This window comes from Narcine bancroftii, chromosome 3, assembly GCF_036971445.1.
Source record: "Narcine bancroftii isolate sNarBan1 chromosome 3, sNarBan1.hap1, whole genome shotgun sequence".
Classification (NCBI taxonomy): Eukaryota; Metazoa; Chordata; class Chondrichthyes; order Torpediniformes; family Narcinidae; genus Narcine; species Narcine bancroftii.
Genome location: NC_091471.1, coordinates 240902185 through 240915785, shown reverse-complemented (window position 1 = coordinate 240915785; position 13601 = coordinate 240902185). Strand labels below are relative to the sequence as shown.

At 40.2% G+C, this 13601-nt stretch overlaps 1 protein-coding gene across 2 annotated transcripts in view; it reads left to right on the top strand.

The window, feature by feature from the left end:
* Positions 1-13601, top strand: part of cc2d1a (coiled-coil and C2 domain containing 1A) — a 76951-nt gene that overhangs the window by 37160 nt on the left and 26190 nt on the right. For both annotated transcript variants that reach the window (XM_069927274.1, XM_069927273.1), the window contains exons 17-19: positions 1993-2109; positions 3623-3696; positions 13233-13291. In XM_069927274.1, the coding sequence (XP_069783375.1) occupies positions 1993-2109; positions 3623-3696; positions 13233-13291 (250 nt within the window). The remainder of the gene's footprint in view (positions 1-1992; positions 2110-3622; positions 3697-13232; positions 13292-13601) is intronic.

Sequence of the window (13601 nt, the reverse complement as noted above, 5' to 3'; positions counted from 1 at the left end):
AAACTGGAGGATACAAATTGAAAATATCCACTGGTATATGCATTTTACTGGACTATGTTCATGAGCACCATCTTTAATTATGTGTTTGAGATGAAATGACAGTGAAGATTGCAAACCATGTTTTAGCTGTCTATTTAAGCATTGGAGGATTAAGTTTGTAATGTAAGTCATTTGGCTATCTAGTTTTGATCTACCTGTTGCTATCCTAAAGTGTTAGGGTGCAGCACAGCTAGTGTCGCGGTTAGCCCAGTGCTTTTAAAGTGCCAACGACGCAGGTTTAAATCTGCCACTGTCTATAAGGAGTTTGTATGTACTCCCCGTGCCCTGCGTGGGCTTCCTCAAGATGCTCCGGTTTTCTCCAAAGATGCAAGGGGTCGTAGGTTGATTGATCACGGGTATATTTCAGCAGCGTGGACTCGTGGGCCACAAGGCCCTGTTACTGTGCTGTATCTCTAAATGTCATGTTTTTTTTAAAAAAATGTCAAGATTTAGTCTGGTTATTAACACAACAAAGATTACGGAAGGCTTCCTTGGGTTAGATTTGTGTTGTTTGACTGAGGTCTTTGGCTCAAGCATTATGGGATTTTTCTATAAATACAGAAAAGTCAAATCTGTTTCTGGCACTTACTCAAGAAAAGTTAAAAGTTGGAGCCCAGTTCCTGTGAATTCAGTTTCTGAGAATTTTTAATTTTAAGCAGTATCATTGAAGTGAATACTTCTGTATTTTAAAAAAAAAAATGTATATATTCTCATTTTTAGGTTGCTTCCCTGGATTTTAATTGACTTTCATTTTAGGTATTAAGATCAAAAGGCCTAGTAAATGATAGTATTTTTCTCAATCCTTTCTCTGGTTGTTGAGCAGCTTCAGTGACCATCTGGGTTTTCATTGTTGCCAATCATTGATATTACTTTAAAATTTCACTGAAGTCCAGAATGTGGCCCTGAGGTTTAAATCTTCCAGGGAGCAGAAGGATTAAAGCTATCATACAACGGATGGTGTGAGGAATACACAGTAGGTTAAGTACTCTGTGAAAAGAGAAAAGCAGTTAAGCCTCCAGGTTAGAAATCCCCTTTGTCAGAAGTGAGTCAGTTTGTCTTTACCCGAAATTTTAACTCTGTTTCTCTTTATATAGATGCTGCCTGACCCGCTGAGTGTTTTCAAAATATTCTGCTTTTAGTTAAGATTTGCAGGATCTGCAGATTTTTGTAAATGTCATGTATGCTGGTGTATCACCAAAAACCAGGGATTGTCTTATATGCCAAGTATAAAATCCGAACCTTGAGAGTGAAGTCTCAGTGCTCCCCCACGCAGAGTGTAAAGTCCGAACCCTAACGACGAAGTCTCAGCTCTCCCTCCGTGATGTCCATCTGCAATCGGCTCTGTACAGGTTTTAAAAGGCCTATTAAAGGAGCTGACAGTGGTTTATTTTAAAATATGCTAATAAAATATAATTGGGTAATTTCCTTTTAAACTATTGTGACAGTGGAGTGATTAGTGGGATGGATGGTAAAGGACTACTGGGGCAGTAAGACTGGGTAGTCTCAAAACATACATTTTAGGTGGAAATTCATGGGATTGTCTTATAAACAAGTCGTCTTGTATGCTGGCATATATGATATGTATTCTTGGTTTGTTGGAGATGGGTGTATAATTCTTTATAGCAAATTTCTTTCTAGCAAGTGTACCATAACCAGTATAATTGGGAGCGCTGGAGGTGAATCCACGGACACTCGGTGACTCTGCGGAAAGGGAGGGGGTGCAGTGTGGGGGGGGGGGGGGGGTAGGAGAATACACTTTTGCTTTTCTTCCTCTGACTGTAAGGGATGCCGGGAAATGCTAATGGTGAATCTTTGTCTGCCTTGAAGGCAATATTGTGTAATATTACATTTCAGTTTTATTACATGACATTAAGTAGTATCTGTAGCAGTGCCGGCGATGAGGAAGATTAAGCAACACTTTTTAATCAATTTGTTCCAATGTTTGTGTTAAAGATTTGAGAAAATGGCAGATGACTGCAAAAAGAATATTGAGATCCTGAAACAGGCACATGCCCAGGGCTGCCCTTTACCCAGGTACCACCAGGAGGAGAGGACTTTCCAAGTGATCAAGTGAGTAACGGCTCAAGTAATGTGCCAAAGGATTGGGAATGATTCATTGGTAGGATTCATTATCTTCTGCTGTTGTAAATATTCAGAAATAATTTTGAAATAATTACTTTTGAGTAAAATTAATGGGCAAATCTTAATCAGATGGAATTGTTGGAAAGCTGCAGCTAAAATAAATATTGTTTCAAGCTAAGGGGGTGGCCATTTAAAACCGAAGTGCATTAGAAACTTCTCACAAAGGGTGGTGAAGCTCTGGAATTCTCTGTCCCAAAGGGTTGTAAAGGCCACTCATTAAAAGTATTTAAATTGGGGGCAGATTACTTTTTTCAAGATTGGAGTATTGAGGGCCATGGGGATCTGGGTAGGGGGAGGAGTGGCTGCAGGGCCATGGGGTTCTGGGGAGTGGATGGAGGGCCTTGGGGATCTGGGAAGGTGGAGGAGAGGATGACTTGTGTGGCATCCTTCAGGAACCAAATGCCTTCTCTTGGTTTTGTGTAATATTGGCGTAGTACATTCCCTTGGATTTAATCTGTTTAAAGCAATGTATAAATTCAAATACATTTATATGGCAAAAACTCAATTCTTTTACCACTGTTTATATTGTATATTATGTAGGTAGCCTTTCTGCTGAGTTTAAGTTTTCTTCCATCCATGTGACTATCTGAGAGTCTCTTAAAAATGTCCCTCATGTTTCTTTCTCCACCATTATCCCTAGCAAGACATTCCAGGCACCCACAACTCTGTGTATATTAAAAGAAACTTGCCCCTGGAGTGGCAAGGTTGGTGTAGTGGTTAGTGCAATGCCATTTCAGTGCCAACGATCATGACTGGGGTTTGAATCTTGTGCTGTGTGTAAAGGATTTGTACATTCTCCCTGCATGTGTGTAGGTTTTCCCCAGGGATTCAGGTTTTGAAACCTACTGGGGGTGAAGGTTCCTGGGCTGAAATGGCCTGTTACCATGCTATATGTCCAAATTTTTAAAAATTGCTGTCTCCCCAAAACTTCTCTCCTTTCAGTTTGTACATATGTCCTCTGGTTTTTGCCATTCCTGCCCTGGGATAAAGGCACTATGCCTCTCATAATCTCGTAGACCTCTTCTCCACCTTCTACACTGCAAAGGGATAAGTCCCAGCTCTGCTAACCTTGCCTCATAAGACTTACTTTCTAATCCAGGCAATATCCTGGTAAATGGACATGGAAGTCTATTTTTGTAAACATCAGAATAATGTGCAGAATGAACTGCATTCCGTAATGGAAAGATTGTGGAGGGAAATAGATGAGGACGTCTTGCCTTGTCCTCATCATTCAGAAAACATCATAAGATTACTAGCATCTATCTGGAATGGACAGTCATGGCTTCAGATTGGAACATAACATTCCCACACTGGATTATCCTGCAGAATTACATCTAGTCCTGGTGTGTGTCTGACCATTTGACCGATATACCTAGAGCTCACACCTTTGGTTATCCTGATGTTGGGGTGTGCTTTAATGTCTGTTTTTGCTTTGTTTCAGGATATTTCCTGACCTCTCAAACAGTGATTTGATCCTTTTTATTGTTAAAGGAATCAACCTGCCTCCTCCTTCAGGTAATGTAATTAACCTCTGTTTATAAACTCAGCATTTCCGGGCGCAAGGCCTAGATTGGCCATTAGAGTGAAAAGACTACAGACTATGACCTAGGAGCAGAAATAGGCCACTGAGCCCATCGAGTCTTCCCCGCCATTTAATCTTGAGCTGACCCATTTTCCCACTCCGCCGCACTGTGCTGCTTTCTCCCTATAACCTTTGATGTCCTCATGTCAAGAACCTATAATTTTCTCCCTTAAATACACCCAACAAATTCCACAAATTCACCACCCTCTGGCTGAAGAAATTCCTCTGCATCTCTGTTCCAAGCAGACACCCTTCAATCCTGAATTCGTGCCCTCTTGTCCTAGACTCTCCCACCATGGAAAACAACCTTTCTACATCTACATTGTCCTTGCTTTTCGACCTTCAATATGTTTCAATGAAATTTCCCCGAGTGCAGGCCAAGAGCTGTCAAACGTTATTCATATGATAACCCTTTCATTCCCGGAATAATCCTTGTGAACATCCTTCAAATCCTCTCAAACCTCCTCTGAATCCTCTTGAATAATGCAGGGCAACTAGTGCTTGCCTGAGTTGTGTATCATGCATGCAGGTGACTTACAAAAGGCCAGCTGCGGGGGCTGCTTCGCTGCGGGGGCTGATTGTGTTTATTTTGCTTTAAGTCAAGAGAAGGAGAAGCAGTGGAGATGACCCTATAGGACAGAGACCACGGAGGGGGATCAGTCAGGGGCTCAGTGGCTGAGGGACCCACATGGGCTGCAGGCGACTTGCAATCGGGAGACCTGCACTCACTGCAGGATGCTGGAGACTGGCTCATGGGAACCTGGTATATCAGAGCTGGAATTGGAGAGGGTGCTGAGGGCAAAAAGGACTTCCAAAGGGTCTTGGGCGTTGAAGGATTCCCGATTGTGTCGAAGGTTTGGATCTGGAGCTTGGGTTGCTGCTGGATAGAGCAGGAGTCTTTGTGGCTGCAGAGGCTGTGGGAGTGCTCCATCCATGGACAGCCAGTGACTCAGAAGGGACTCTTGCTTTTCTTTCTCTTGTACTGAAAGGGGCGCTTTACAACACTAATGGCAGAAGACAATTTAGTGTAATATTAAATGTTCTGTATGATTAGAATCAGAATTTGTCATGAACAAGTCAGGAAATTTGTTGTTTTAAAGCAGCTTCATAGTGAAAACATTTAAATAAACCACCTTACAAAATAGATAAAAATAGTGCATGAAAAGTCAAAGTGAGGCAGTGTCTGTGGTTCATTGGAAAAAGCTGCCCTTGTCCGCTGGGTGCTCGTCTTCAGCTCCTGTACCTCCTTCCCAGTGGTAGAAGAGGGAATGGCCAGGCTGATAGGTGTGCTTTTTTTTAAATTTTTTTATTTTTCACACTATGAACCATATTAATCAAAATACACACAAACATTTCCCTCTTGAATATACACAGTGGCATTTTCTCCCCTTTCCCCCCCTCTCTTCCCTCCCTCCGTCCCAACCCCCTCCAAACCCATTATACGTTCAACATATCCAATACAATAAGCCCATTAAACAATATCATCACACAATGAAAATAAACAAGAAAATTGTGTCATCTACTTTTACACACTGGGTCAGTTCATTTTGTCGTCTTCTCATTCTATCATTTTAGGGGGTGGAGGTCCGCGGTAGGCCCTCTCTGTTGTGTTCCATGTACGGTTCCCAAATTTGTTCAATTAATGTGACTTTATTTTTTAAATTATATGTTATTTTTTCCAATGGAATACATTTATTCATTTCCATGTACCATTGCTGTACTCTCAGGTTCTCTTCTGATTTCCAAGTTGACATACATTTTTTTTGCTACAGCTAAGGCTATCATAATAAATCTTTTTTGCGCTTCATCCAGTTTGAGGCCTAATTCTTTACTTCTTATATTACTTAGAAGAAAGATCTCTGGATTTTTTGGTATGTTGCTTTTTGTGATTTTATTTAATACCTGATTTAGATCTTCCCAAAACTTTTTCACCTTCTCACATGCCCAAATTGCATGTACTGTTGTTCCCGTTTCCTTCTTACAGCGAAAACATCTATCTGATAATGTTGGACCCCATTTATTTAACTTTTTGAGCGTGATATATAGTCTGTGTAACCAATTATATTGTATCATGCGTAACCTCGTATTTATTATATTTCTCATAGTTCCGGAACATAGCTTTTCCCATATTTCATTTTTTATCTTTATGTTTGGATCTTTTTCTCACTTTTATTTGGGTTTATAGCTTATTTCATCATTTTCTTTCTCTCGCAGCTTGATGTACATGTTTGTTATAAATATTTATATGTGTCTGTAATCACATATTCAAAGCTGCTTCCTTCTGGTAATCTCAGTTTGGTTCCCAATTTGTCCTTTAAGTAGGTTTTCAGTTGGTGGTATGCAAACATTGTACTGTGAGTTATTCCATATTTGTACTTCATCTGTTCAAATGATAATAAATTATTTCCCAAAAAACAATTCTCTATTCTTTTAATTCCTTTTTTCTCTCCCATTCTATAAAGGAAAGGTTATCTATTGTGAAAGGGATTAAGTGATTTTGCGTCAATAATAATTTTGGTAGTTGGTAATTTGTTTTTTCCTTTCTACGTGAATCTTCTTCCAAATGTCGAGTAAATGATGTAGTACTGGTGAACTTCTATATTGCACCAGTTTTTCATCCCACTTATAAAGTATATGTTCTGGTACCTTCTCCCCTATTTTATCTAGCTCTATCTTGGTCCAATCTGGTTTTTCCCTTGTTTGATAAAAATCTGATAGATATCTTAATTGTGCTGCTCTAGAATAAATTTTAAAATTTGGTAGCTGCAAACCACCTTGTTTGTACCATTCTGTTAATTTATCCAGCACTATCCTCAGTTTCCCCCCCTTTCCACAAGAATTTCCTTATTATTCTCTTTAGTTTATTAAAGAATTTCTCTGTTAACAGAATTGGTAATGATTGAAATAAGTATTGTATCCTTGGGAAGACATTCATTTTAATGCAATTTACCCTCCCTATCAACGTTAGCGGTAATTCTTTCCAATGTTCTAAGTCTTCCTGCAATTTCTTTATTAGTGGATGATAATTTAGTTTGTACAGGTGGCTTAAGTTATTATCTAACCTGATCCCTAGGTATCGGATTGCTTGTGTTTGCCATTTAAATGGTGATTCTTTTTTAAATTCTGTATAATCCTCATTACTCAGTGGCATCACTTCACTTTTTTTTATTTGTGTGGATCTTGTACTCTGATATTTCTCCATACTCCTTCAATTTCTTATGTAATTCTTTTATTGATATCTCTGGTTATGTTAAGTATACTATGATGTGATCTGCAAATAAACTGATCTTATACTCCTTCTCTATTTTTATCCCTTTTATTTTATTTTCAGTTCTTATCAGTTCCATGCTATGACCTCATAATCTGAATTAAGTAGAGATATTGATCTATATGATGCTGGTATTAATGGAACCTTCCCCGTCTTTGGTATTACTGTAATTATTGCTGTCTTACATGAATCTGGCAAGTTTTGTGTTTCTTCTATCTGATTCATTACTTCCAGGAGAGGAGGAATTAAAAATTCTTTAAATGTTTTATACAATTCTATTGGGAATCCATCCTCTCCAGGTGTTTTATTGTTCAGCAGCTTTTTTAATATATCCTGTACTTCCTCTATTTCAAATGGTTTTATCAGTTTGTTTTGTTCCTCTTGCAATTTCGGCAGTTCAATTTTAGCTAAAAACTCTTCTATTTTATTGTCTTTCCCCTCATTCTCAGTTTGGTATAATTGTTCATAAAATTCCTTAAAGTTTTTATTAATCTCTATTGGGTTATATGTAATTTGTTTGACCTTTTTCCTTGATGCCAATACAGTTCTTTTAGCGTGTTCTGTTTTAAGTTGCCAGGCTAATATTTTGTGTGTATTTTCTCCTAGTTCGTAATACTTTTGCTTTATTTTCATTATGTTCTTCTCCACCTTATACGTTTGTAATTTTCTTATTTTTTTTGTCTGCCAATTCTCCCTTTTTCATTATATCATCCCTTTTTACTAGTTCTTTTTCTGTACTTGCTATCTCCCTTTCCAACTGCTCTATTTCCTGATTGTAGTCCTTTTTCATCTTAGTTACATAACTTATTATCTGCCCTTTTTACATCTTTATCTGTAGTTTGTCGTCATTCTTCGTTCTTATTACATCTCTTCATCTTTCTTTCTGTCCTGCAGGCATTCTGCAAATTCTCGTGCTTTCTCCGGATCCGAGAATCAAATGCTTTGCTCCACCGGGATAACTATTTTAAGCACCGCTGGATACCTTAACATAAATTTATAGCCTTTTTTCTATAGGATCAATTTTGCTGTATTAAACTCATAACATAACAATTACAGCACAGAAACAGGCCATTATGCCCTTCTAGTCCGCACCGAACCAAACACTCCTCTCTAGTCCCACCATAACCCTCCACCTTCTTCTCATCCATATACCTGTCCAGCTTTTTCTTAAATAATACAATTGACTCTGCCACCACTATTTCTCCCGGAAGCTCATTCCACACGGCTACCACTCTCTGAGTAAAGAAGTTCTCCCTCATGTTACTTCTAAACCTCTGCCCCTTAACTCTTAACTTATGTCCTCTTGTTTCAATCTCTCCTACTCTTAATGGAAATAGTCTATCCACATCCACTCTGTCTATCCCTTTCATAATCTTAAATACTTCTATCAAATCCCTTCTCAACCTTCTACGCTCCAAAGAATAAAGACCTAATCTGCCCAATCTCTCCCTGTACTCTAGATGCTTAAACCCAGGTAACATTCTGGTAAATCTTCTCTGCACTCTCTCTGTTTATATCCTTCCTATAATTTGGCGACCAGAACTGCACACAGAATTCCAAATTAGGCCGCACCAACGCCTTATACAATCTCAACATCACTTCCCAACTCCTATATTCCATGCAATGATTGATAAAGGCCAGCATACTAAAAGCCTTCTTCACCACCCTATTCACATGAGTTTCTACCTTCAGGGAACGATGTACCGTTACTCCTAAATCCTTCTGCTCTTCTGTATTCATCAATGCTCTCCCATTTACTACGTATGTCCTGTTCTGATTCTTCTTACCAAAATGAAGCACCTCACACTTATCAGCATTAAATTCCATCTGCCATTTTTCAGCCCACTTTTCTAAGCAGCCCAAATCCCTCTGCAATCCTTGAAAACCTTCTTCATTATCCACTATTCCACCTATCTTAGTATCGTCTGCATATTTACTAATCCAATTAACCACCCCATCATCTAGATCATTAATATATCTAACGAATAACAATGGGCCCAATACAGATCCCTGAGGCACACCACTGGTCACCGGCCTCCAACCTGACAGACAGTTTTCCACTACCACTCTCTGGCCTCTCCCTTTCAGCCAACGTTCAATCCACTTGACCATCTCAAAATTTATACCTAAAGACTGCACCTTCCTAACTAACCTTCCATGTGGTACCTTATCGAAGGCCTTACTGAAGTCCATATAGACAACATCCACCGCGCTACCCTCATCCACATTCCTAGTCACCTCTTCAAAAAATTCAATCAGATTGGTCAAACAGGACCTTCCGCCCACAAATCCATGTTGAGTGCTCCTGATCAGACCCTGTCTATCCAGATATTTATAAGTACTATCTCTAAAAACTTTCTCCATTAATTTACCTACCACAGACGTCAAACTTACAGGCCGATAATTGCCAGGCTTCCTCCTTGAACCCTTTTTAAATAACAGAACCACATGCGCAATACGCCAATCCTCCGGCACTATCCCCATCTCTAATGACATTTGGAAAATTACTGTCAGAGCCTCTGCTATTTCCTCCTTTACTTCTCTCAATTTCCTGGGGAAGATTCCGTCTGGTCCCGGAGACTTATCCACCTTTATAATTCCTCAAAAGCCCTAACACTACATCTTTCGTAATCACTATATTCTCCATATTTATCCAATTTGCTTTTTTTATCTCACATATCCCAATATCCTTCTCCTTGGTGAATACTGAAGAAAAGAAACTGTTCAATATCTCCCCCATTTCTCTAGGCTCCACACACAGTTTTCCGCTCTGATTCTCTAAGGGACCAATTTTGTCTCTTGCTTTCCTCTTACCATTAACATATTTGTAGAACCCTTTTGGATTAATTTTCACCCTGCTTGCTATAGTCTCCTCGTACCTTTTAGCTTTCCTAATTCCTCTCTTAAGATTCCTCTTACATTCAATGTATTTTTCAAACATCTCCTTAATTCCATGCTTCTTATACCTAATGTACGCCTCCCTTTTTCTTCGAACCAAGTTTCCAATATTCCTTGAAAACCACGGCTCTCTCAAACCTTTTGCCCCTCCTTTTAACCTAACAGGAACATAAAGCTTTTGCACTCTCAAAATCTGATCTTTAAAAGACTTCCATCTCTCTACTACATCCTGCCTATAAAACAAATTGTCCCAATGCCCACCCTGTAAGTCCTTTCGCATCTCCACAAATCTAGCTTTTCCCCAATCAAAAACCTCAACCCTTGGCCCTGACTTCTCTCTTTCCATAATGACATTAAAGCTGATGGCATTATGATCACTGGACCCGAAGTGCTCGCCAACACTAACCTCCGTCACTTGACCCATCCCATTTGCCAACAGTAGATCTAACACTGCTCCTTCTCTGGTCGACACCTCTACATGTTGTAAAAACTATCTTGCACACATTTCACAAACTCTAACCCATCCAGCCCTTTCACAGAATGTGTTTCCCAATCTATATGTGGAAAATTAAAATCTCACATAATTACAACCCTGTGCTTATCTCACTAATCGCTACCACATCATACTTCCAAGTTTCAATCCACACCTTCAGCTCATCCACCTTTTTTACAATACTTCTGGCATTAAAATATATGAATTTCAGAGATTTCCCAATTCTTAATCTCTGTTTTCCCTCTTCTTTAATGACAACATTATTTCCTTTTCCTGCCAATTGCCCTTCATCTTCTTCCAGAGCATTTCCTTTCTCTATCACCTTCCCATCCATATTCAAATACTTACTACAAACTTTCTTTGTTTGCATTCTAACCTTCTCCTTACTGCTCTGTACTATTTTGCTCCCTCCCCCCAACCATTCTAGTTTAAAGGATCCTGAGTAGCCCTAGCAAATACCCCTGCCAGGATTCTGGTCCCCCTGGGATTTAAGTGTAACCTGTCCTTACTGTACAGGTCACATCTTCCCCAAAAAAGGTTCCAGTGATCCAGAAACTTGAAACCCTGCCCCTTACCCCACCCCTTCAGCCACGTGTTAATCCTCCACCTCATTCTATTTCTATTCTCACTGTCACGTGGCACAGGGAGTAATCGAGAAATTACCCCCTTTGCGGTCCTTTTTAACTCCCTACCTAACTGCCTGTACTCACTTTTTAGGACCTCTTCTCAATTCCTCCCTGTGTCATTGGTACCTACATGTACCACGACCTCTGGCACCTGTCCCTCCCACTTTAGGATATCCGGGACACGAGCAGCAACATCCCGGACCCTGGCACCAGGGAGACAAACCACCATCCGGTTCTCCTTGCTGCGTCCACAGAATCCCCTATCTGTCCTCTTAACTATGGAGTCCCCTACCACTATTGCCCTCCTCTTCCTTTCCCTACCTTTCTGAGCTACAGGGGCTGACCCCGTGCCAGAGGCACAGCCACTGCTGCTCTCCCCCAACTTTGATGTCCTCCTCAACAGTACTCTTCTTTCGGAGTTTGAAACTTGTGTCTGGGTAGAAAATTTTTTTTTGACCTTTGTATTCCAGTTTTTTTTTGTCTTCTCTAATTTTATTCATTGCCTTCTCCAATATATTTTCTCTTGTGTATTTCAGAAATTTTACTACAACGGATCTTGGTTTTTGTTGTGACTGTGGTTTCGGGGCTAATGTTATGTGTGCCCTTTCTATTTCCATTCCTTCTTGCATTTCTGGCATTCCCAGGACTTTTGGGATCCACTCTTTTATAAATTCTTTCATATCTTTGCCTTTTTCGTCTTCCTTTAGGCCCACTATCTTTATATTGTTTCACCTACTATAGTTTTCCATTATATTTCTGAGCTAACAACTTTTGTGTTTCTTTAACTTCTTTGTCACTTTCTTCCAATTTTCTTTTTGTCGTTCACTTCCATTTCTACCGCCATTACACTTTCTTCTACATTTTCTAATCCTTTCTCTACATCTGTTATGACCAGCTCTATTCTACTCACTTCTTCTTCTGTACTTTTCATTTTTCTTTTCATTTCACTAAATTCTAGTGTCAACCATTCTTTTAATGCTTTCATTTGTTCATGAAATTTTTTTTTAATCTATGTGCTGTCCATTCATTTTACCTTCTATTCTTCTGTGCAGAGCTTGGTATTCTTCTTTTTCTTCTGTGTCTGCTCTTGGGTTTGTGTCTTCTACTTCTCTTCCTTGTATCTGTGTCTCTTCTGACTTTCTTATTGAACTGCTTGCCTCAGTTTGTTGGGTTTTTTTTTCATGGCTTCTTGATGTTGGTCCTCTTCTTCTGGGCTAGTTATCTGTTGGGCCTCCTGCGTTTGCTTTTCTTTCTCATCCCTCCCTTTCCTGTTGCTTTCCTTTTCTTCCAGCTGGGAGCCCTGCTGTGGAGCATCTCTGAGCTGTTTGTGCTGTGTAGATTCACTCCACAGCTGGTCCCCCCTCCCGTCGGTGTTCTCCTTTTCCTTGTTGTGCGCATTGCGCATCTCTATTTGGCTCAGTGAGCCATTTTTGCAGTCCTGCGGTCGGGAGGTCGCAATCCTGCGGGGTCTCCACTAACCTTGGGGAGCGGGCTCCTCTGTCCACAGCGGGTCCCTGCTTCTTCGTGCAGGTAAGGCCTTCCCCTTTCTCTTTTGGCATATTTCCTTTTTTCTCCATTGTTTTTGGTTTTTCTTGGATGCCATTTTCTTTCTTTTCTCCACACCTTTATCTTTTATTTGTTGTGTTTTGTGTATCTGGGGCTTTGCTTTTCCTTCACTTTTTTTCTTCTTTTCCGCAGAGTGCTGGTATTCTTCTACCCGCCATTACTCCATCACGTGACTCCTCGGTGATGGGTGTCCTTGAGAAGAAATGTCCTCGATGGAGTGAAGTCTGGTCCCCTTAATGTCGCAGTCCAAATTAACAACCCTCTGGAGTTTTTTTTTAAATTGTCCTGAGCATTGGCACCTCAGTACCAGACAGTGATGCAACTAGCCAGAATGTTCTCCACAGTACACCCGTGGAAGTTTTTGAGTCTTCCCCTCAAACTCCTCACGAAGTAAAACTGCTGGCAGGCTGCCTTCGTGGTTGTATTGATATTACGTGACAAAGGAATACACGAGTGGAGCATGCTTTAATGTTTGAAAAGCGAGTGGCGTTGTTGTGGGTGATAGTGGCAGTACTCAGCGAGTGCCGTTCGTTGATCAGTTATGGGGTGTAAAAGCCAGCCTGACTTCTATGCTGATTGGAAGTGTGTTGCATCATGACCATTTCCTATTCTCCACAGGTGTTGCATCAAATGATCTAGATGCCTTTGTCAAGTTTGAATTTGCCTTCCCAAACTTGGTAAGTACAACGGGGCTCAGAAGCTGCACATTGGCCCATCTGTGGACTGGAGTATCAGGCGAAGCTCAGGACAACCAAGAACACAAATAGGATAATTCTAGGGCTACAGATTACAGTTTCAATTTAGAAACCATTATCTTGGAGAAACATGCTTTTAGATCCTGTGAAAGTACGTTTAATTTTTAAAATTTGGGCATACAGCGCAGTATCAGGCCATTTTGGCCCACAAGTCTGTGTTTTCCAATTTATACCCAATTAACCTACAACCCCTGGTACATCTCGAATGGTGGGTGGAAAACGGAGCCCCCTG